The following is a 23,381-nucleotide window of genomic DNA, read 5'->3' as shown; positions in this document are numbered from 1 at the left end:
ATGTACAGTCCACCAAGCAATGTTCTCCTTGTCCCTTCACATAGCCCTTACATTCGGGGTCCTCGGTTCATATTCGAGTTCTCGTTTCTCCCCTCTTAATCAGGGTCGGCATGAGCCATCGAGGAGGTCCAGTTGCAAACTGTGACTACTACTGCTCTTACGCAGGTCGAATGATTCTCATAACCTGAGCCGCAAGATTTGAATATTCTCAGCAATGTTAAAAGCAAAGTATAAGCACCCACAAAGCAAAGCTTAAGCAAAAAGATCCCCCAAAAAGGGTTCAAGAACAGCCTAGCTCTCCACCTCTCCACATGCTCCGTTTCTTTTTCATTTCCATGTCATCAAACCAAAAAATAAATAAAAAAATTTGGCTGACATACCATAAAAAATTTTAATACGTTGGTTTAAGTAATTCAATATTCATTCTCTTCAATCAAGGGCTTGTGAACCGGGAAAAAAAAATCAATGATTGAGAGAGTTCCCTTAGTGGATCGATTCAGCTCGAATTGGATGTTGTACACCAAAAAAAATAAAAAAAAAAATAGAAGAAGAAAGAAAATGCAACGAACATATGCTTTGCACCATTAGCCAAGAAAGCCACATGAAAGAAGAAAAAGCTTCACATTCACATAGCTCGAAGATTTTGCGCTACAAAAGCCCTCACCGATCATCACAAGTCCCCCCACCATCCAAAGCTCTCTCGTCCCATTTGAAAGTCTTTTTGAGTTCTGTTCTTTCCCTTCTCTGTTTCGTTTCTGCTCATTGCCAGAAACAATGGGTCGCGGGACAAGCAGAAACATTGGCATTAATGTATCCCATGTCATCGGGTTCGTATGCTTGATACTGATTCACGCACGGAGGAGCAACGCGTTCGAGTTCAGTGTGGGAGGTAACGGTAAATGGAGCGCGCCTTCTGATAACAGCTCGAATCCTTTCAACCAGTGGGCTGAGAGGATGAGGTTCCAAATCGGAGACTCCCTAGGTAACCGGTTGATGATGTTTACGTTTAGTCGGTTCCGTGTTATTCAATGTGATATGCTTCGTTCACGTACAAACTGCAAAATGTCTGAGCCACGATCCCTTGTTTAAATTTCGACGTGTTGTTTCTCTCGACATATTTTTTGTGCAGTGTTTACTTACAAGCCGAACGAGGACTCAGTGCTGTATGTGGCCAAGGACGCGTTTGACAGCTGCAACACGTACTCTTACATCTCCAAGTACGTCGACGGTCACACTGTCTTCAAGTTCAACCAGTCCGGGCCTTTCTTCTTCATCAGCGGTGTCAAGGAGAACTGCCTCAAGTACGAAAAGCTTCATCTGGTCGTCCTAGCTGACCGCAGCAACAAGACCGCTGCTCCGTCTCCGTCGCCATCGGAGGGAGGACCAGCCGCCGCCACCCCATCCCCAGCGCCATCTGGGGAGGAGTCCCCATCTCCCCCAGCAGGCACTGTCGAGATAAACCCGACCCCAGCCCCGACCAGCGAAACAAGTCCTCCCCCTCCGAGCAGCAGTCCACGTTTGGCCCTCATTGGCTTCACCGGCTCTATTGCAGCATTCGTTGCCCCGTCCGCCCTCTTATTTCTCTGAAAACAAGACGCCGCAACCCATGATCCACATAATTCACTCGGTTACTTTACGAGTTTGATATCCTGAGTCTGACTGGTTTTTGCTGTTTTTGATTGATTTGTCATCAACGGTCTTTATATGATTTTGGCCCAAATGGATTGGGTTGGGGCCTTTCACTGCGATTTTTATGTATTGGTGCTGTAATAACATTTATTGGCGTGGCAATTATTTATTCCTCATATCTGTATATATATTAATTATGAAAAAGGAAATAAAAATGGAACTAATGATTTTAATTGTTATAAATCTTTTATCAATTCATTTCCCTCGTACAAAAAAAAAAAAGTATAGTATTTCTCATCAAATGACCTCCTAGAGAGAAGTATACAGTACATGAAAAGAAGCCACTCATAGCAGCTGGTTTTTACCTACCGAGAGGCCCCTGTTAATCGGGCACAAGAAAGATGGCCTCTCTTTACACCAAACTAATTTCATGCGTCAGATCAAAAGTTTTTGCCCAGTTCGACCTTCTTCATGAGCCTAATAGTGTTGTGCAAAACCGAGTCCAATATCCCGGCAACCTGTGCAATCATAAAAACAGACTGAGAAATCAGCATCAACAGAATCAACCACATAGAATAAGATGTGTGGGTGCAGCACTGACCGTGAAAATGCCTCCTATAATGGCACAGACGTTCGTGATGAAATGTGAGAAGGACTTCGGGTTTTCAGTTATTAGGACCTGATTAAGAAAAGGAAGACAGAAGGGAATGAGGTATCTGTGAAGGGCACGGATCGGTATTCTTGCATGCAAAGGATCTAAGTTCTTATTGCAACTCACCTGCATGGGGGAGAGCTCGAAATGGAACTTTGCGACGGGAATTTGAGGGCTTTGCGCCAGACTGCTGTGGGCCGTGTACTCATACTCCTCGACCAACTTGTGTGTGCCTCTTGTCATCACTTCTGTTTTGACTATTTGGAGATAATGCTCTATCTGCAATAGCAAAAATAACATAACCTTGAGATTTTTCAATTGGATTGACTATTTTGGATATCTCATTGTGCTGTTTCCACTTTTATCATGTCCACGTGCATGAAAAATTTAATAATGACAGCAAAAAGCTCCAGAACATATGTGAAACGATGCATAAGTAGGGTAGGTGCTTCGTTGAACTTACAGTAACATTTGCACCGACATCCCTGTGATTAATGAAAGACCGTCCATTCAGCCTATCGTGGCTTCTACCTAAATAGGGAATCAAACGCTTGACATCGCTCATTACATGGGGTGCAATCTTCCTCCCAAATGACAGGTGAGAAATGAAATGTGACATGTTCATCTGAGATGCATCAAAAGAATGAGCTCCCGACCGAGCTGAGATGATAAGGTTGCCTGGAACCTGAGGAAAACAATGATCAAATGAACAATTATAAGAAAATGAATACACAAATGTGGATGACCTATTAAGGTATAAAAGGATCATATTTTTCGAAAAGCTCCAAAGTGTCTCAGATAGAATATATATTACCTTCTTTACGCGCACAAATCCTTCAATTCTGCATCCTCCTGTCAATGGGGCAGGCCGTTTTACAGTCGCTGTTGGAACATGCTTCTCAGACTCCACAGGAATTGGGGCAACTAGTGCTTCCATTGTCTGAAAAGTATAAAAAAGCACACCGGATGATCTCAATCTGCTGATAAACAATGATAGGATGATCTTGAAGTCAAAGGCCGCATCGACCCGACTGCTTTATTGTTCATGATGGTGCTAATTTCAGAAAGGTGAGGATGCAAATGGAAAACAGAATAGTTCTCACCTTGACCAGGCTTTCTGTATCTCGATCCCCATAGTATGATTCATGCTCGTGGTGTCCGTGGTCCTCTCTGAAACAAAGATATATACAGGTCAACTAGGTATCTTAAATATGGAAACAGAGCAACAAAATACTTTTGTAATGATCAAGCAGCTAGTTTGGGCAAGTACTTTTTCTTACAAATATGAAAAAGCAACTCTGAAGATCTCTTGCATTTTGCTACTAACTATAGAGTGTCTTACTTACCGCAAATCACTTCCCTTGCGAAAAATCCTAATGGATGGGTACCCCTGTATGTGATTCCTGAAATTAGAAGGATGAATCAGTGCGCAAAATAGCAACTGGCACCAACTAAAAACAAGCAAAGGATAATATAAGGAAGAGAAAGATGGAATTACATCCATACTAAGTGACGAGAGAGTACAAAACTATCTAAAGGAAAATATCCTTTGACAGGGAAAAAAAAGTGACTTTGGTAATGATCATTTCAAAAAAGAAAAAAAGAAAAAGGAATGACTTCCTTGTAGCAATGATTGAGGCACATTTCTAAGATTACCAATTTTGCTCCAGACCTAATGGGTGCAAGTACCCCACCACTATCCCATAAGTAAGCGACACACAATCAGCTATGTATCGTCCGAGGAATAAAATATATGACATACCAGTAAAAAATTAGGACCAGGTGATAATTCGAGAATATATTGAAATATTAGGACCAGTAAAACAGAAGTGTCAAAACATGTTATAGATTTTGAGCACATGAGATGAGGGGCAAAGTCGTAACTATTCGGCCAAAAAATGTACCTCCGACACAAGTCACCTTCTTCAGTGCAGTCAACCTTTCCCAAGATGATGCGCCCATCCATTTCTGGATCATATCTGAAAAGAGACTGAATGAAATTTCAAAATTGTCTTCACAAAAGACCTCTCTGTACACATTTGTAAAGGCAGTAACTTTATTTCCATTACAAAACTATATGCACAAAGCAGGAAGCACCTTTCTCTTATTATTTTAGCTGCCTTCTCCCATGATGGTTTCTGAAGTAGGACAAAGTACAAATCAGAAAGAGAAGACAAAGATAGCAGTTGGGGCTAGACAGCACACTATGTTTGCAACTATAGTCAGTACATGCCCATCCATTAGTCTATAAGCTACGTGATACCAATAAACTGGTCTTCTCGCATTCTTACTAGCAAGTTCATCATGTTGTATAACGTATTTACCATCTTTTAAATAGGAATGTCGCATTAACTCTTTTTCAGACTAAGAACAAGCAGCAACTAGGATGATTATCTAAAAATAACAAATCTTTGAAGAAGGAAGAAGAGGGTACTTACAAATTACTATGCAGGAAAAAAAAGAAAAAAGAGAAAAGAAAAAGGTAGTTCAAGAAAACACCAATAGGCCAATTCAATGCCACATTTAATTCCCATCAAGGGTCCAACAAGAAAATGCTATTGCTAAAAATCCAGAAAATTTGTTACCTAATTATATAGTCTAAATCACCAAGTCTAGAATTATCCATCAGAAGATATGCAATATGGACAAGTTAGATGGTATTAATCTGGTAAAGAGATGCACCTAGCTTATTAAAACGGTAAGTTGGGTGACAATCTCAAGATTGCAATATTACCAGGCGAACACTCCAGGGACACCACGGTGCATAAAAGTTAACCACCACAATTGGAAACCTGCATCAGGAAGAAGAGAGGAAAAGATATTTTAAGTGCATGTCATATTTAAGCTGGTGTTCCAGTTGGAAGCAAAATATACTGTGAGAGTCTAGTAGAAATAAACAGATTCAAAGTTCAAAATTGTTCACTCACATATGAGACACTCTGTCAAAATTGTGAGAAGTCAACGGAACAGAACCTTCAAGTTCACCGTACTCCTCACCAACATCATCTCCATGCTTAATGTCATGTGAAACTGGTCCTGAATGAAATTCAGAGCCAGTAATTTTCAAGTCTCGATCAATTGAAAACTTACGCACTGTTTTCGTTATATTCAACCTATTCTGCAAGTAAGAGCACACACAATCAGGAAAAACACAGTAAAGACAGATATATACTGCCAACAAAAGGACGAAAAGCTATGATAGACTGACCATGGGCAAGCTGGATCACAATGTTCTAAAGCTCTCTAACAATCTAACCTATCCGGCGGTGCTAAAAATGTGCCAGATTAAATCAAACAAGATGAAAATGCTCTTACCATGCAAGACTAAGTGACAACATTCATTAAGCCTCAAGTTATGAAAGTGCATAACATAACCATTGATAAGCTTTATGAAGGACTCTCTGTACACAATGATTGACATTATTCAAACGAAAGTTGCTTACAGAAGCAAATTGTGCAATAGATACTCACTGTTCCCAAAACATCGCTCACATCCACAGATGCAAATTCACAGGAAAGCGCAGGGAAACTGCAAAAGAAACAAAGCATGCCAGTGAGCAAAGAGTGTTTTTCCATAATCCTCTAATATCAGCTATAAGATGCTCATACACAATTGGATAAGTCCGGAAAAACACATAAAATCCCTTCAAAGAAATGTCTGCACGCATGCAACTTTTGAAAAGTGCTTTATCTTGTGTATCACGGGAATCTTTTTTTTAATCAATTGGTACTGCATAATCATTAATTTTGACTAAAATATATTTTGAAGACTCTGCACGCTCAGAGTAAATTATAAGGCATAGACTACTTTATATCTTCAACAGTTTACATTAATTTCCCAAAAGAACGCTTCCATATATAACTTAAAATTATGATGACATATCACTTAAGACAGTTTCAGAAAGCAAACGGTGTGGACTGCATAAATCTGCCATTACCCTTATTGGGATTAAGGGAAATGGAGGGGAGGGAAGTCCATATAGGATTTTCCCTAGAATTTCATTCACTCCCCTCCTTCCCTCCATTTCCTCCAATTCCAACCACAGCCTTAAGACAGCAAGATTCATTGCCTAAGCAGCAAGTCCATTGCTCCTATGACAAGTAAACAGCCTCATAAATCATATAACAAGCATATGACATCAAATTCTACCTGATATTGAAGTCCATTCGCAGGAAGTCCCCATCAGAGCTATTATCGACAATTACAGATGTGGAGGTGTTGACAGCCAAATAATTACTCAACTCCTAAAGGAATTGAATCCAGGAAGGGGAGAAAAGCATCAGTGATTAGGTTTGACACTCTGCAGTAGCAGCTTACAAAAGAAGCTCAAAAGCAAAATGATAGATGAAAGCCACGGCCATAGATCTAAGCCAAAAAAAACACTAGCATCAAACTGAAAAATGTGAAAATTTTTTGAGACAATGAAACATTAATTATGAAGACTTACCATCCCAAATAAAAACATCATAGAGAGAGCAGCTATAATCGATAGTCCTGCGCCTGAGAGGGATGCCTCAGTCAAATCTCGAGGGATTTTCCTGATGGCAGAAAGTATAGCTTAGACAATTGACACCAAGCAATTATGATATGTAAAGGGAGGCAAAAGAGTTAGCAATCAAAATTAAACAACGTTCTTCAATCAAACAATTAATTTCTCCCACCTAATCCGGAAAAAAAGAGCTACAAAAACTTGAATATTAGAGTAAGATGAATGACTTTGGATGGATGAGCTCCACAGTTTTAGATGCTTCTCTAGCTTTCGGAGACAAAAGAATTGTTTGGTCAAAATTCTATAAGTGCAAACTAGCAGGAAAGCTTCATTCAAAGAAATTGTATGGCACAAAGAACCTAAAACCGAGCTCGCTCTTGACGCCACCGGAAACGACACAATGTCACCAAAAGACACGCGGAACAGAACAAACCGATACGCAGTGCACGTTCATGAGAATTCAGTCGCTACTATTAACATTTCCCGACCGGAATGCAGCAAAAGGGTAAGAGGAGCGTCCATTGACGGAATCTAATCCGACCTGTAGAAGTCCACGGCCTTGAGCTTGCTCTGCGAAATCATGGCGGCGGATCTACTATATTCAGCTCGGATGAATTAAGAGCTCCTTCAGCTGACGAGATGATTCTCCTCTGATGCGAGAGCAGATCAAATCCTCGAGGAGAAGAGCATCGGAGATCTATCGAGAGAGAGAGCGGACACGGCGAAGGAGAGCGAGAGCGAGAGAGAGAGAGAGCAAGGCACGCCGCAGAGCTCTCGAAATCTGGCGTCGATGTTTTTCATTTATTTATGTCGGGAAAAAAAAAACATAATAACACAACTATGTTATATTTAATCAAACAAAATGAAAGTATGTAAGGATATTTGTGGGAAAAAAACGACCAAATCTGCAATTTTTCATTTTATGAAAAGATATGCTAAACTCATGGTAATTAGTTCTAGCTAATTATATAGAACTCAACCATTAACCTATATAAAAAAAAATATCAACTTCTCTGTTGTGTGATGAGTCTCGATAAATAAGTGATAATGCTGCAAGTTATTCTATAGATCCAGATAAATTTACGTACGTTCGATATATTTGCTTATTTTTGAAACCTGAATAATAGGAAAAAGATCAATAGTAATTTACTCTATAAATTTAAAATATGGGCAAAATAAGTAGGTGATTTTCTGGTGGGAAATTTGCGAAGGGTGGATTTTTTATTAACAGTAATAATAATGTGATAATAACAATTATAATAATATTATTATATTGTTAAAAAAAAAGGATGATTAGTTGTTTGACCGAGGATTTGATAAAGCAGAAATGCAACTATCACTTTCCAAGCTATTTTAAGTTGTGTACTATACATATAAGTCTAAAATAATGTTGTAAACTGACGAATATGACAAACATTTTTAGATTAAAAATGACAAACATTTTTAGGTTAAAAATGCTGTAAATTGATGAAGAAGTTCTAGATTTAATACTTGATGAAACTACCCGTGTTCATTTATTAGCTATTAAAAATTATATTTCATTGTATTGAATTTATAGGATTTCATTATAAAATTATCATCGATGAAAAATGCAAATTCAAATGCACCAAATAAGTCTAAAAACTTGAGAGGGGCGAATTATGTGCGTGCGAGCAGGTCAACCAGAAAAACTCCCCGTGAAGGATGCATAGCCAACTTTGAACCTAATTTTAGCCCGTGAAAAGAAAATAAAATGACTTTGGAAAATTATTTTTCAAGTCATCATATGATGATATGAGTTTTCACCCCCCAAAAAAAAGAAGAAGATAATATGAGTTCTTGTTTATTATTTTTTGGGCCAAATCAGTAGGGCTTCTGGTCCATAACTAATGGGCCCCTGGTAGGCCCAGCCCAAACTATTATTAACTGAGCAAATATGAAGATAAGCAATTAAATTTTTTTTTTCTTCTCCTCCTCCTTTCCGGTTACACACTGATGCCCTTTTGCTAGTTGATGCTATCCATAGACTATCTTTCCAGTGAGAAATTAGGAGTATTGTTTTAGACATAATTAATTTTATGCTTCTTTTTTAAGATTGGAAATGTACGTGGATACCACATTTCGATAACCCTCTTGCCCATGATTTAGGCCAATATGGTCTTCAATCAGATTTTGATTTATTTTATATGCTAGAGGGTTATCCGGCTGCAGATGTATCTATATTTTTGTCGTAATGCTATCTTATCCTTACTTATAAAAAATAAGGCTTATTACTAGGAAACATAAATCTAAATAAGGGGTGCAGGTAGTCCTAATAATAAGAACCAAATATGAAATATCTTACCTCCCTTGCAAACAAATATATATATATATATAAAGAAAATATCTTATTTGCCAAGCGAGAACATAATACACTGTATTATACCTTATTCCTCAAGGCAACAGTCACTTAAATTTTCCTTCCATTGTAAAACTTTTAGGAATATCAGAGTGTTTGAACTTGAAAATTTTCTTTTACTCTTTATGACTCTGGTAATCGCACAATCACTTTTTGATATATGAATTGAATGACGAATTTCTTCCATTGTCAACCTATGGTGATCGCTCAATTTTTCACATTCATCCGTTCAAGTACGTTCGAGGGTTGGTAGGCAAGACAATGAGGATCTAAGGGATCGAAATCGTGTTAAATCACATATGTCGGTAAATATCTGAAAGTATAAACCATTTGATTCATTTTGCTCCAACAATTGCATAAACATGAATTTAAGTACGATGTAGGCATCAACATCGCGCATCTGGTGTAGTGGTATCATAGTACCCTCCCACGGTACTGACCGGGGTTCGATTCCCCGGATGCGCATTTTTTTCTTCCTTCTTTTTCATACATTTTACGAAAATATTTTCCTAATCTGAATTTCTAGTTAGTTTCTTGAATTACAAACCTTTTCATTTCTGTAAGGTTCTTCTGTGACTTTTTCTGAATCTTAAAACCTAGACCTACCGTACGAGTTGATCTTGCGTAAACTAATTACAGAAAACAGTTTATGATGATGAGATCGAACATTGATTACTTCCGCTCAATACTTGTTTTACCTTCCACCAATTTATATCAAAGTAAAATGGATATACATAGCACGAAGCATGCTCTGCTCTGGCATAAGGTTTAAATTATAGGAAATTATATCTATGCAATCACTTCAAACACAGTCTCTTGAAATAAGTAGAGGAGGTACACATATGCTAATTTGCTGGTGCGAGCAAGAGATTTCGTCTGATTAGCTTCGGCCTTTGCTCAAGGGGGAGCTAGCAGTATCCTCTAGGGCATCATCATGATCATCAATGGCACCCGGAGTTCCCATGCTTCTCCTCTTCTTGAAGCTTAAGTTCCTACCACTGATCAGCACTCGACTTCCGTTGTTGATTTTATGTTTCCGCACTGAGGAAGTGGCATCAGAGACAAGAGATGAAGTATGAGCATTGCACTTACTGTCATATGAGAATGAACTGATCAATCCGCCCCCATTGTCATCGTAGCCCGATAGATCTTCGAAGTACATAGTCCAAGAACTGCTCTCCTGAGAAGAATATTGAGTATTGGTGTTGCCGACTGATGTGCAAGCAGTGGTTCTGCTGAGACTGTGCTTGGAATCTCCCATTTATGGCAGTTCTATGGCTAGGGTTTGCTTTTGAACGAGCCCTTCATCAAGAGTATGAGATATATATATATGCGCACGCACACCAGATATATATATATATATATACATATATATTTATGTGCCAGAATATATAGGGCGTGCACCTCTGACTTTTAATTATGACTGGACCTAAATATTAATGTCATTCGGATATACTAGCTAGCATGGTAGGCAATAAAAACTAATTCTTTCCGGTGGATCCTATAATATGCAGGATGGGGTAGAATTAAGTGAGGGCATCAAAAGTCGAAACCCGAAGTACCATTCTCTTCCAATTCATCAACTAATCTTCTGATAAGCTTTTATGTGATCAATAATGTAAACTAAGTAAACATATGCTTTTAATTACTTTCGTGTTATTTATGGTTATATGAGGAGTTCAATGTTGGAACTCTCGAAAAATTGTATTTGCGTACAGATTAGCAACTTACAAGGTTATCATATATATTCAAAAAAATAATGTTTTCCGAATATGGGTAGGCGAAAATATATGGAGCTGTTTGCTATATGGATATTTATGTCTGTATATATTTCATATTCCAACTGTTAGGTACAAAAAGGGGGAAAACCAAAGATTTTGCCAAACTTTCTTGATGAACTCAATTTCTTGCTTGAATATATATAGTCATACTTTTGGCTTATTTTCCTTTGTCTACATCGAGCGAAATTGTTGCTTCTAGCACTCATGAAATCTCAATCGACTAGTTCATATTTGAAATGCATTGCGACTCCATGTATCTCGCCCTAATTCAGCTCCCATTAGTTCCCAACGAATTTGATTCTCATCCTCAAACTTGCTCTTTCTCTATACATGGGTATGGAACTCCTCGAAGACTAGCATTATTGATTGTTCCTTCTCTTTGTCTTTTAGGATGAGAACATGACAATAGAACATGAAGAGATCACATCACAAGTCATGTTGGACTACTAGATTTGTAGGTAACTTGTAAGGCTCCTCCTCTGTTGCGGGTGATCGAGATGTATCCTCACTTGATCCAATCTTCATCCAAAAATAAAAAAAAGGTACAAGTGATTGGTGTGAGTCCCCATCATTCGATCTTGTGTTAAGATACCAAGCCGGGCTGTACTATATGCGTATATATTTCAGAAAGTGAGATTAATTAAATTTTCAAATAATTATCTCGTTAGAAATTTATACCAGGTATTAAGGTTATAAAAAAAGAATCATCAAAACGTTTGAATATACATATATCATTGTATTATGAGGCATGGACCTTATTTTTATTCTCGATAGGGCACATACTATATTTACTAGCTAGGTTTAGAAGCCTACAACTCCGATTAGTCTTGGCTTCATAGACTGTGCTACGTACACACATACTAGTTAGTAAGCCATGAACGGGGTGGGACCATTGGCACCGTTGTCCAAATAACGTACCACGTCATGTTTCCGTCCATCAATTAATGAAAATGATACACGGTGAAAAATTAAAAAAATTCCATGATGCATCATAATAATTTTTTAAAATATGATGCACTGTGAAATTTGTTTTCAAACTGTGATATGTGTTAGCATTTTCCCTACTATGTAATGGTGTGTGTACCATATAATATGATGATTTCTTTTTTGCTGAATATATAATATGTGGATTTCACATATTTTTCGTAGCAACCATACATAATGATCTCTCATCGTGCGTCAACATCATGAATGCATATTAATCCATCTGTGCTATACACGTTACACAGTTGTTTAGGATGTTCTTTCTCGTGGGTAAGTAATTACAATCTAGCTAATCACTTTTTACTAAATTCAGTTTCAACCAAATTAAAAGAAAAATAAAAGTAACCCAAATAATCTGCTAATTAAAAATTCAGGTATAGTTAGAGCAATGGCCCTTTCCTAGTCGCGATCGCGTATGTGTAAATCTGATCTGAAAATGACAGGGGCCAGCTCGAAGAGTCAACACACACACGTGCACCCCCATGAACAATTTAGGCCATATACATATACATATATATATATATATCTAGAATAATATTGATCTGTACTCATGGCCTGACCACTTGATGGAACATGCAAAACGGTACGGAGCAGGTCGATACATCACAGCACCGGCCAGTCCTCTGATATAGCTAATGGCTAAGTCGCTCTGAATAATCTCTTTTGGCTGAAATTGCTCTGAATAATCAATTGAGGCTCTAGTTGGAATAACTTTAATTATGGTATTTATATCGAAGTTAATTTTAGGGCTCTTTTCTCACTGTTTCAGTGTCCTTTAAGGGTTAGACTTGGAGGGACATCTACTATGTGGTTGCTTTTCTAAATTGAGTTTATCATATATATTTTTTCTTCACTACACATGTTACGAGCACATAATAAATAATAACAAATTTCATTACTAGCATGTTCGTAATTATTTAATAAATTTATTTGTATAAGAATAAGATCTAGAGATTTGAGTTTAATATTCTTTTATTCACCTATCCTCCAATTCTGTCATCACAATATAAAGATATAAAAAGAAAAAAAAGTACATAACACACGCACACATATATATATGCATGAGTGGACAAATTACTATTACTAACAAGAATGAAAGACACGCAAATAACATGCCTGCCTGATTGACAAACTTGAAAATGAACCAAAAAAGGGAAGAACAGTCATGGAGATCACGGATTTTATTTCCTTACACGTATTTCATAATGAGATAAAAAAAGGAAAAAATACATAATTAAGGGAAAAAAAACAGTGATAACAATTCTGGTGATGTGGGACCACACGGAGAAATCTGGGATTTGCTGTAATCCAAGATATGGAATCTGGAATTTGCAAAGGTCTGGCCGAGAAAATAATTTTTACTGGGGCTATTTCACTTCATTTGGTAGCTCATTAATAAAAAATGCCTAAATTACGTTAATAAAATCACACTGAGAGAGCTTTATCCCTTAACGAGTTGATTCCACTCGACTAAATTAGTTGGAGCCCAATAGATTTCTAGATACCAAGGTTCACAAAAAAAAAATATTGTGAAACGTTCTCATCCTTAACCAAGAGGTTATAGCTTCAACTTCCGTCATTGAGACTTCCCGTATTTCTTTATTTTCTCTTCCAATATTACTTTATTAAATCCATGAAATTTCATTGTAATAGAAAAAAAGTGCTAGAAAGAAGGTTTAGTATAGTAGCATTAACATTATATACGTCCTTCTTCAAGGTTTGGATTCAATTTTGGACCTCTTTATTATAATAAAATATATATAATTGAAAAAAAAATTAATCATAGACTATAAGTGAATAAGTCACCCACGTTAATATACTCGTAGTATTAATTGCCGTGGATGTTGATGTCCACATGTTTGTGATTCGAAAAAATCTTTTATTTTGATTTTTTTTTTGCACTACTAAAATTATCTCAATTACCTAAGAAAATTATCGAGAAATTTTCCCTCTATATTCCGTGGCTAATCTGCCGATCAGTCACTGGAAAAATTATCCGACAGCTTGCTGGTGGTTTATTGACAGAATTTTCTTTAGCTAACTTACCGAGAAAAATTTCCTCGGTAAGTCGTCGATAGATTAAATAAAAAAAAATACAGTATGTTATGAAGGGATTTTTAAAGTCGCCGGGAAATTTTCTGGCGATTTTGCGGGGGAAAATCCCTCCATGCTTAAAAAAGATTGATTTTTGATTGATTTCCCCCTTTCCAGCGGGATATCGAGGAATTTTCCCTCAATAAAAAAAAAAAAAATCGGTCAAATTTATAAACTCACTCTCTCTCTCTCTCTCTCTCTCTCTCTCTCTATCTCTTCACTCTACAGTCTCACTCGCTCACTCACTCACGAGTCCTCAAATTCACTGAAGAAGGAGGGAATGCTTTCACTTTACTCTCTATAACCACCCAACCCAAAACGTGGATCAACTTCACATGATCCCCCCCTTCTCTCTCTCCCCCCTTCGATGCGTACACTGTGCTCGGATTCTCTCTCAGCTCGAGCTCGACCCCTTTGATCTCCACATGGCGTGCTTCTGAATCCACCGCCCGATGCGTTCATAGGGTCATCAATGTGAGTCAAAGCAGCTCCCTTTTTTTCCCTCCACCTTCCGCTTTACTGTGCCCGTGTTCCCCATTGATCGATTCGAATGCAGTTCGCCTCGATTTTATTCCTTGCTTGCAGTATCACCGTCCCTGACGCTGCACTCCGACACTCCCCTCATCACGCTGCCAATCGTAGACTCAGACAATCGACATCAATTCGATCCCTTCACCGCCGTGCCACCAGTAGCAGCTTCACGCGGCCCCAGCAGCCCCCGGCGACTAACTTCACACGGGCAGCAGCAGCAGTGTAGCTACGTTCAAGCCCAGCCCTGCATTGGTTCATCAGACCCAAGCCTAGTTTTTTCCTCGATTATCCCTCGATATAGCTGCGGAATATCGAGGAATTTTTCCTCGGTAATTTACCGAGCAAAAATCCCTCAATATGGCCTCGGAGACAAATTTTGAGGGTCTTTTACCGAGGATATATTATCCTTGATAATCCGCTGGAAATCGTACCGTTTCGACGGAAGGCGGATAGCGACCTCAGTAATCAAAGAGTTTTTAGTAGTGTCGATTATAAAGGGAGTTTAAGGTCTTGTATAATTTTGATATTTTTAAATTAAATTGGGCAATGCGATAAAGACCAAAGAGGGGGTAAAAGATAAGAAGGAAAAAAACAAAGAAAATGATTTTCAAAGGGCAGGGGGAACGTAAACCGCATGCACGGATTTTAGGAGAACAGTTGAGAGGGAAAGTGGTAACGGACATAACGGCTTTTCTCAATTTGGCGTTATCCGCCTCTTCCCTGATATCCGGTTACGTTATTGTTCCTCGCAATCCAACAGTAGCTCACTTTTTTTTTTTCCTTGTTTTCTATTTTTTTGCGGAAAAAGTGCTCCTAAATAGGATATAACATAGTGGGGCGCCCTTGCCTGATAACTCCAAGGACGGACGCGAAATTTAGCTCAAGGGGTGCGCAGTCCTTTGAGGGGCAATAAGAGCATAAACTTTTCAACTTAGGAGGACAAATAACAATAATTTTATGAAAATTTGATTGACAATATACTAATTTCCTTAGAAGATCGAAATTTTAGGGGGGAGGACTGCCCACCTCGATCCATCCTTGTTGATAACCAAGAAGTTTCATGTTTGATACTTAGTGGAATTACATATATCCCTTTATTAACTATTAAAATTTCTATTTCATTTTACTAGATCCATTAGACTTGTAACCGAAAAAATGCTTCCGCAAGGCACGGAACAAAAAAGTTACTTTTTTATTATCAATTTTATCTCAAAACTACTCAACATATAGAAGGTCGCTACTTCTTATGTAGTTTATAGTTATAATGATTTTAAGAGACTGCATATTAGTAATTTCTTAACGTGTAGTTTCGTATCTTCCTACTTCTTTTTTTATTCTTTTTCTTTTTGGAATATGTATATACACACGAACTAGAAGAGTAGTAGATTGAATCACAATATTTTCGTGTGTATCTCTGAGTGTTGTTATAATTTTGTAATCATTCTTCCTTTTCTTTGGCTTGTACATGACCTTTAATCGAAGTTTCAATTTATTAAATATGTTATCTGAAATGCAAATTTGGTAGTTCAATTTCATTATATTTATGTCAGCTTTTTTTCAATATTTTTATCACTATAAATAACTAGCATTAAATTTTAATAATAATAATAATAATAAAGAAGTAAAACAAATATCTAATTAAACTTTAAGAGCATTTCTTAAGGAAAAAAATCTGAAAAAAAAAGAAAGGAAAACAAAAAACGATGCCCATAATTTCAATATTTACAACGCATATTTTCCTTTTATTCTTTTTCCATTTCGGTGAAATATATTTTGTAATTTTCAGAATGGCTTCAAAGGTCGGTGGATAGTTAGCATAGCTTACTCAAATTCGGTCGAATTGTCACTCGAGTTAATACTACCATACAAAGATATACCAATTAAAGAACAGATGACAGTCATAATGATGTCAGCGGAGGTCTTATCATATGTCATCAGACAAGAGTTACTTATGATAGCTCCATCAGTTTCTGAATTTCATTTGTTTGTGTTATCTCATAAACTTAATTGTAATCCGAAAAATAGGTCACGCATTTAATAAGATTACATGTCTCTGTGAGCGCGTAATTGGTATTAGCTTTACTTTCTCCTTTTATAAGTAGTTTATAAGGTCTGTACTTATATATGAGGGGAATAGAGGAAGATTTGACGGTTAGAGTTCGTTTGAGGATGTGGTGAGATGTTGCATAATCACTTTTTCAAATAATTTTAAGCAAATGTAATGTTTGTTAAAAGTTTTTGAAACTATGATTTGAGTCGAAATTGCGGTTACAAACATTATTTTCTCAAGCAAGTTAATAAATGCTTATAGAATCTACTTATGCTTATTTTATTTCAAGTATTAATAATTGTCTATTTTTTATTTCAATAATTTTAAATTAGTTTTCTTCAAATACTTTAACTTATTCTGAAATCATCACTTATCTTTCAGCAATTTTATTTCAATACTTCTCCATCAATAACAGCACTCCCAAATCAAGCCTTAGTTCGCCTATTATAGAGTTGGATTTCTCTCTTCATTTGAGCGTTGTCAATCTTTTCGTTAATATCAAGGCACTTACGTTTTTTTTTCAATCTGTACACTAGTATTCAAAAGTTCAATGGATCTGACTAATCTAGTTTGAACCGAGTTGGCCCAATAAGGGTAAAACTCTCATAAACAAGGATTTTCTCTATTCATAATATTCGAATCTAAGATCTTGTTTAAGGGGAACGAGTGGTGAACCACTAGAACCAACTCTTATTGGTACTGGGGCACTTATGTCGATCCCTTCATCCTCTTCTTTCTCGGTTTCACTTGATGTATATACATTCTTGATTTCATATCCCTTGCATTCACAATTTTATAGGTAAACTCATCTTGCAAGTGAAGAAGAAAGGATGAATGAAGAACTGAGCGACAATGAGACTGAAGTGGGCGAAAACAGCCTTGTTGACTAGCTTGATGAGCGAGGGGTAGCGCAGCGGCGCACAATTTCGCTTGATAATCACTATATTATAGGTTCGGTATTCGTTGTAGAACTACCCATTCCTTTATTAGTTTTTAGTACTTTATTTTCATTATACTAGACTCATAAACCCTCATTGTAAACAAAAACAAATTGTATACTTATCATTGAAAAAAGATTTGTATATACTGAAAATATGATGCATACTTGAATTTATTTAATAATGCATAAACGATCTATTACAAGTCTTTTGGAAGTTGGATCGAACATATATAAATACTTTCTTTTGTTATCTCCAAAAGGTCCACGCAACCACGAAATGGATAGACATTAAATTATGACCAATCATTGTGATCAGATCTGATACATATCACGTCGCATTTTCAAGTACAAGAAGACATAATCCTATCTTCAAATTAACCTCAAATGTACTGCACATCAGTAATTTCTTAACACACGGTTTCGTATCTTCATACTTCTTTTTCTTCCTTTTTGGAATATGTATATATACAAACTAGAAGAGTAGTTGATCGAATCACAATGTGTATCGTAAAGTATTGTTATAATTTTGTATATCAATTTTTTTTCTCCTTTGATTTTTTTATGGCCTTTGATCGAAGTATTAATTTATTGAATATGTGATTTGAAATGCAAAGTTCAGCAGTCCAATTTAACTATATTTGTGTCTGCTTCTTTTCTGGATTTTATCACCAGAATAACTTGCACTAAATTAAATAAAATTTATAATAATAATAATAATGATGATGATGATGATAATAATAACCAATTTATTAAAATTTAAGAGCACTTCTTAAGGGGAAAAAATTGAAAAACTAAAAGAAAACAAAAAGGGCACACTTAGAATTCCAATATTTTACGTCGCATATTTTCCTAGTTTTTTTTCCCACTTTAGTGTGCTATTTTTTTTTATTCTCAAAATGGCTTCAAAAGTCATTGGATGGTCAGTATAATCTACTCAAATTCAGTTGAATTTTCTTGGAATTATTGATAATTTCACTCCTGGATTTGCACTCTCATATGGACACAGGCCAATTGCAGAACAAATGACGTCAGTTGGGATCTTGACATATATCATGAATCATGAGTTCCTTGTGATAGTTTTTGAATTCAATGTCTTTGTGTAATATCAAAATTTGTAATTGTAATCCAAAAAGCGGGTGAGGCACTTCACGAGATTATATGTCTCTGTGAGGGCATAGTTGGCAGTAGCTTTCCTTTTTCTTTCTATATTTCATTACATCTGTAGATATATATTAGTAGAACAGAGGTAGATCTGATAGTCAGTTTGTTTTTCATAAAGCTACTGGATTTCTCTCTTTACTCGGGCACTATCAATCTCTTCATTAACACTGAGGCACTTACTTGATCCCACCATCCTCCTCCTCTATTTCGCTTGATATATATATATATATATATATATATATATATATATATTGATTTCATATCTCTTACATTTGTAGTTTTACCGATAAACTCATCTTGCAAGTAAAGAAAAAAGGATGAACAAAGGACTGAGCAACAATGAGACTCAGGTGGGTGAAAACAGCCTAGATGACTGGCCTGAGTCTGCTGATGCACCTCCCGCGGCCATCGATGGGTCCAGATCCCCACCGAAGTGGATGTACGCATGTTAATATGCATGCTGCATTAACTTCCATGCATGCTGGCCTCCGTCATCTAGATGTTAATATTTTCATTTTGATATTTTATTTATTATTGGTGACTGGGAAAAAAACAAAAGACAAAGAAAACAGAGGAAACGGTTTTCAGAGGCGGGGAACCGGAGAGGATACAGAGTAAACGGCATGCATGCACGGTTTTCAGGATAACAGTTGAGGGGGAAACTGGTAACGGACATAACGGCTGCATCAATATCCGCGGCTTCCCAAATATCGGAATATCCGTACCTCGCTCGAGGGATGACACTACAAAGGATTTGGGATGGATATATCCATCTTATACTCATATCAATTAAGAAAAATCAATTTATATTCTTCTCAAACCGCTAAATTTTTAAAGGAAAATTCCCAAATCAATCCCACTAATTTAAAGGAAACTCATTTTTCGCCCGTTAATAAATTTGTGAGAAAAGTTTATATGAATTATAGCATCTGATTTTTAGAAAATGGTTTGATATAGCAAAAAGTATTCAAATATAAAATACAAATTCTAGGCAAATAATTGTACGAAAGAAAATAAATCACAACACTTATAATTTCATAGCATGTTCGAGAAAAAACGATCTACGACACTAATAAGTAATAATACGTTCAAAAATAATAAACCACATCACTTCAAGTTCGTAACACTAATAATTAAACAAGTATTACAAATACTAGAAATTAGAATAAAAATAAACGGAAGTGAAAGAAAATAACGAATGTTATTTTGGAAATATGAGTGGTATGGATGATAATTTAGTAAATTTACACTTGACGGGCTTAGGACGGGTAAAATACTAAACCCTTCCCAAACCTTATAGAGTTTTTTTGGCTTCAAATGCCCAAACCCTTTCCATGATCTAATGGCAAAATCCGTTAATCACCTGTCAGGGTTTGGAACGAGTGAAATACCCATTCACATAAACTCATTGCCATCCCTACACACTCGTTTTTCTTTTTTATGCTTTATGTGGAAAAAATGCTTTGCGAAGGAAATAAAAAAATTATTTTCCCTATATTCAACAAAAAAAAAAGTCTTTTTCTAGAAATACGAGGGCCGATTCCTGAAAAGTTATTTTTCCTAATTAATTAATTTTGAGTTCAATATGTAAAAATGGTATATTAGGAGGATTAATGCAATATGCTTATTTCCATGTGATGGGAGGAAGTACCAACAGAATTGTAAGGAACAAATGAATGACCTTATAAACCCGTAGAAATTGGATCAAGAATTTGTATAATGAAAGAATTATATTGATTTTCATTCGCCACATTAATGTAAATAAGGACCTTTAAACATCTATATATCTATATAAACTTAATTACATCATAATAATAAGTACAAAATAGTAATTGTCATCTAGAAATATACATACATATATATATATATATTTAAAATTGTACCCCACACAAAAAATAAGGTTAGAAATGTAAATGTCAAAATAGGGTTAGAAAGATAAAGGGCAAATTATAAAAAAAAAACCAAATTTTGTAAAATGTCTCAGTTTTGTCCTAAATTTTGTTTTGTAACAAAAAAAACCATAAGTTTTCTAAAATGTCTAAAAAATGACCTCCGTTATAACTTCCGTCAATTTTTGCCTACGTGTGACCTACGTGAACTGTTAAAGGGACCTACCATCAGCAGCAAAAATTGACGGAAGTTATAACGGGGGTCATTTTTGAGACATTTTAGAAAACTTATGGTTTTTTTTGTTACAAAACAAAATTTAGGACAAAATTGAGATATTTTACAGAACTTGGGTTTTTTTTTGTAATTTACCCAAAGATAAATGTCAAAAATACTACATAGTTAAGACGGTAAATATATAAATAATATATAGTGGAATAAATAATGGTATAATTGTAAATATTATATAATTAGGATTAAATGGGACTTAAATTAGTAAATGCATATAAATTAAGAATTTATAAATAAAAATGCTCGGTAATTTAAAAACTGCATAAATATAATTGGACATGGAATATTTTAATTTTAATATATCCTCAAAATTTATGCATAAATATGATCACTATATAAAAAATATCAAATTAATAAATGCATATAAATTAAGAATTTATAAATAAAAATGTTAATAATTTGAATATAGGTATAAATATTTTTGACATGAGATATTTTAATTTTAATATATCCTCAAAACTTATGCATAAATATTATAATTATATATAAATATATTTGGACATGAGATATTTTAATTTTACTATATCTTCAAAATTTATACTTACTAACTTTTGATTGAATTAGGAAAATGATAATTTTGAAAAAATTTACACCACTATTTTTCTTCTACTTCTCTAATATAGTAGTAATATATGAATTAATCATAATTTTTAAAAATATTTGGATATAATTATATATTATTTACTTAAAAAAAGAAATATTTTTGATGAAATTTTGAAATTTAACGAAAAAATTTATTTTGAGTTATGTAAATACAAATATATTTGTCATAAAAGTTATGTGTAATGCACGGGCTAAAAAACCTAGTCTCATGAATATTGATACAAATTATTAATTGTATCATGCAATTAAAGTATTGGTGTGAGTTTAAATCAAATCCATTATTCAGTATAAGAATTCACTAATTAAAATGAAATTTCTTAAAAAAGAAAAATGATATATCATGATGCTAAGCATAAAGGCGCGGCGGCACCGCCAGTGCCACCCCTTTGTTGCTCTACTGTTGCCGCCTGCCGATTGTTCTGTCTTCGTTGGCATCAGTGGAGACCTCAATGGATATTTTCTTGGCTGGGATTGGTAACATTGCTCGATATTGATTGGTAACGTTGCCAAATTTTTATATACAAGAGATTGATAATTTGCGGCAGGAGGCAGAATTGCCGAAACCTCCTTCATCTCGGAAGATGACTGACGGAAATCATATTGGCAACTTATATATACATACATACATATATATATATATATATACTATTAGTGGGCCAAAAATGTTTTTTCTCTCTTTTTTTTTAAATTTTGCGAGACTAGATGTATTCTCAACATTGATCGAGTCTAATTTCATCAATTAAATAAATATATATATATATAAATGTGAAAAGCATCATCTATATATATATATATATGTTTTGGTAGATAGCATCATCGATATATATATATATATATATATATATAGTAAAACAAAGCCCCAGATGCTATCAATATTTTAAAAATAAATATAATTATAATAATTAATCAAACATAACAGATAGATGCTCAATTGGGTGTCAATATAATTTCCGTTACAGTATATATTATATATATTATCATGTTTTTGGTGAAGGCTTGTAAGATAATTAGTTGATTACATATACGTCTATCTTATTATAAACCACTAACTTTATGAACACAACGTAATATATAAGCAATGAAATCAAAAACTAGAAACGCCTATATCATAATATAATTATTTTATAAAGCACTATTTAAAAAAGTGAAACAAATTCGTAATATAATATCTAAACTAAATATATGTAATAAATTTTTATTAACAATTAATTTAGCTATATGATGATGCATATCAATTAAAACCATTAGTTACAAATTATTATTTAATTATTTAATTTACTCTAATTTTCAACTGAAAATTATTAAATATTATTATTTAAGTTATAAAAATTTGATAATCAAGAAATATTATTGTTTTAAATAAAAAATTGATATTTTAAATTATAAGTAATTACAATAAAAAAATATAGAAAATATATGAAAACGGACCAACGGTAGAAAAGTAGTTTTTGTACAAATTAAATTCACTTCGACAAATTGATGGACAAACTTTTTTGGGTAAATATTCATTTTATCATTATCTAACCGGCACAAAAAATTTTCTTTTGTGATTGGCACATCGGAAACTGCGAACTTATCATTACAATTGTAATTGTGTACTTAATAATTATGTGTTGATTTTTACAATCAATATTCGTTTTTTTCTTTTTTACTTTGAGTTAATTTTCAGAATTCGATAAGATTAATTTTATTCCAAAAGGGTAAAGATTGAGTGTTCATGCCATTCATGTAGTTTACCATATATATGCGAATATAGCTACCATTTACAATGCATTCAATTTTCCATACTCATTACTTTCATGGACTATTTAAAGTATGAATTAACATAAAATACTTCTCAAAAACTTTAATTCACGCGTTTTCTCTCAATTTAATAAGGAAGAAAAATGAAACTAAATAAACAAAGTTCAA

At 34.9% G+C, this 23,381-nt stretch overlaps 2 protein-coding genes and 1 non-coding gene across 3 annotated transcripts; 2 read left to right on the top strand and 1 right to left on the bottom strand.

The window, feature by feature from the left end:
• The first annotated feature begins 671 nt into the window (after positions 1 to 671).
• Positions 672 to 1,805, top strand: LOC116191749 (early nodulin-like protein 1). The gene is made up of 2 exons (XM_031520282.1): positions 672 to 982; positions 1,130 to 1,805. Exons 1-2 carry the CDS (start codon positions 775 to 777, stop codon positions 1,585 to 1,587), a joined length of 666 nt encoding a protein of 221 aa, XP_031376142.1. The 5' UTR covers positions 672 to 774; the 3' UTR covers positions 1,588 to 1,805.
• A 39-nt stretch (positions 1,806 to 1,844) lies between these two features.
• Positions 1,845 to 7,571, bottom strand: LOC116191733 (protein disulfide-isomerase 5-3-like). Its single transcript, XM_031520281.1, has 15 exons — positions 7,313 to 7,571; positions 6,730 to 6,820; positions 6,432 to 6,526; positions 5,753 to 5,810; positions 5,209 to 5,399; positions 5,016 to 5,073; positions 4,379 to 4,419; positions 4,186 to 4,260; positions 3,628 to 3,684; positions 3,385 to 3,451; positions 3,096 to 3,221; positions 2,745 to 2,966; positions 2,408 to 2,560; positions 2,231 to 2,308; positions 1,845 to 2,147 (listed from the first exon to the last, which is right to left on the bottom strand). Exons 1-15 carry the CDS (start codon positions 7,351 to 7,353, stop codon positions 2,070 to 2,072), a joined length of 1,431 nt encoding a protein of 476 aa, XP_031376141.1. The 5' UTR covers positions 7,354 to 7,571; the 3' UTR covers positions 1,845 to 2,069.
• A 1,971-nt stretch (positions 7,572 to 9,542) lies between these two features.
• On the top strand, positions 9,543 to 9,613 carry TRNAG-CCC. Its single transcript has one exon. It is a non-coding gene; the product is annotated as a tRNA-Gly (tRNA).
• Positions 9,614 to 23,381: the final 13,768 nt, after the last annotated feature.

This window comes from Punica granatum, chromosome 1 (assembly GCF_007655135.1).
Source record: "Punica granatum isolate Tunisia-2019 chromosome 1, ASM765513v2, whole genome shotgun sequence".
In the NCBI taxonomy this organism is placed as follows: Eukaryota; Viridiplantae; Streptophyta; class Magnoliopsida; order Myrtales; family Lythraceae; genus Punica; species Punica granatum.
Note: the sequence above shows the minus strand (reverse complement) of the source record. Positions and strands in the feature narration are given on the sequence as shown.

Coding starts and splice junctions, on each gene's coding strand:
- LOC116191733 (XM_031520281.1), bottom strand. CDS start 7,353: ATGATTTCGCAGAGCAAGCTCAAGGCCGTGGACTTCTACAG. Junction 3,685..4,185: donor GAAGGTGACTTGTGTCGGAG/GTACATTTTTTG, acceptor TTCTAATTTCAG/GAATCACATACAGGGGTACC. Junction 3,222..3,384: donor ATACAGAAAGCCTGGTCAAG/GTGAGAACTATT, acceptor TATACTTTTCAG/ACAATGGAAGCACTAGTTGC.
- LOC116191749 (XM_031520282.1), top strand. CDS start 775: ATGGGTCGCGGGACAAGCAGAAACATTGGCATTAATGTATCCCATGTC. Junction 983..1,129: donor CCAAATCGGAGACTCCCTAG/GTAACCGGTTGA, acceptor TTTTTTGTGCAG/TGTTTACTTACAAGCCGAAC.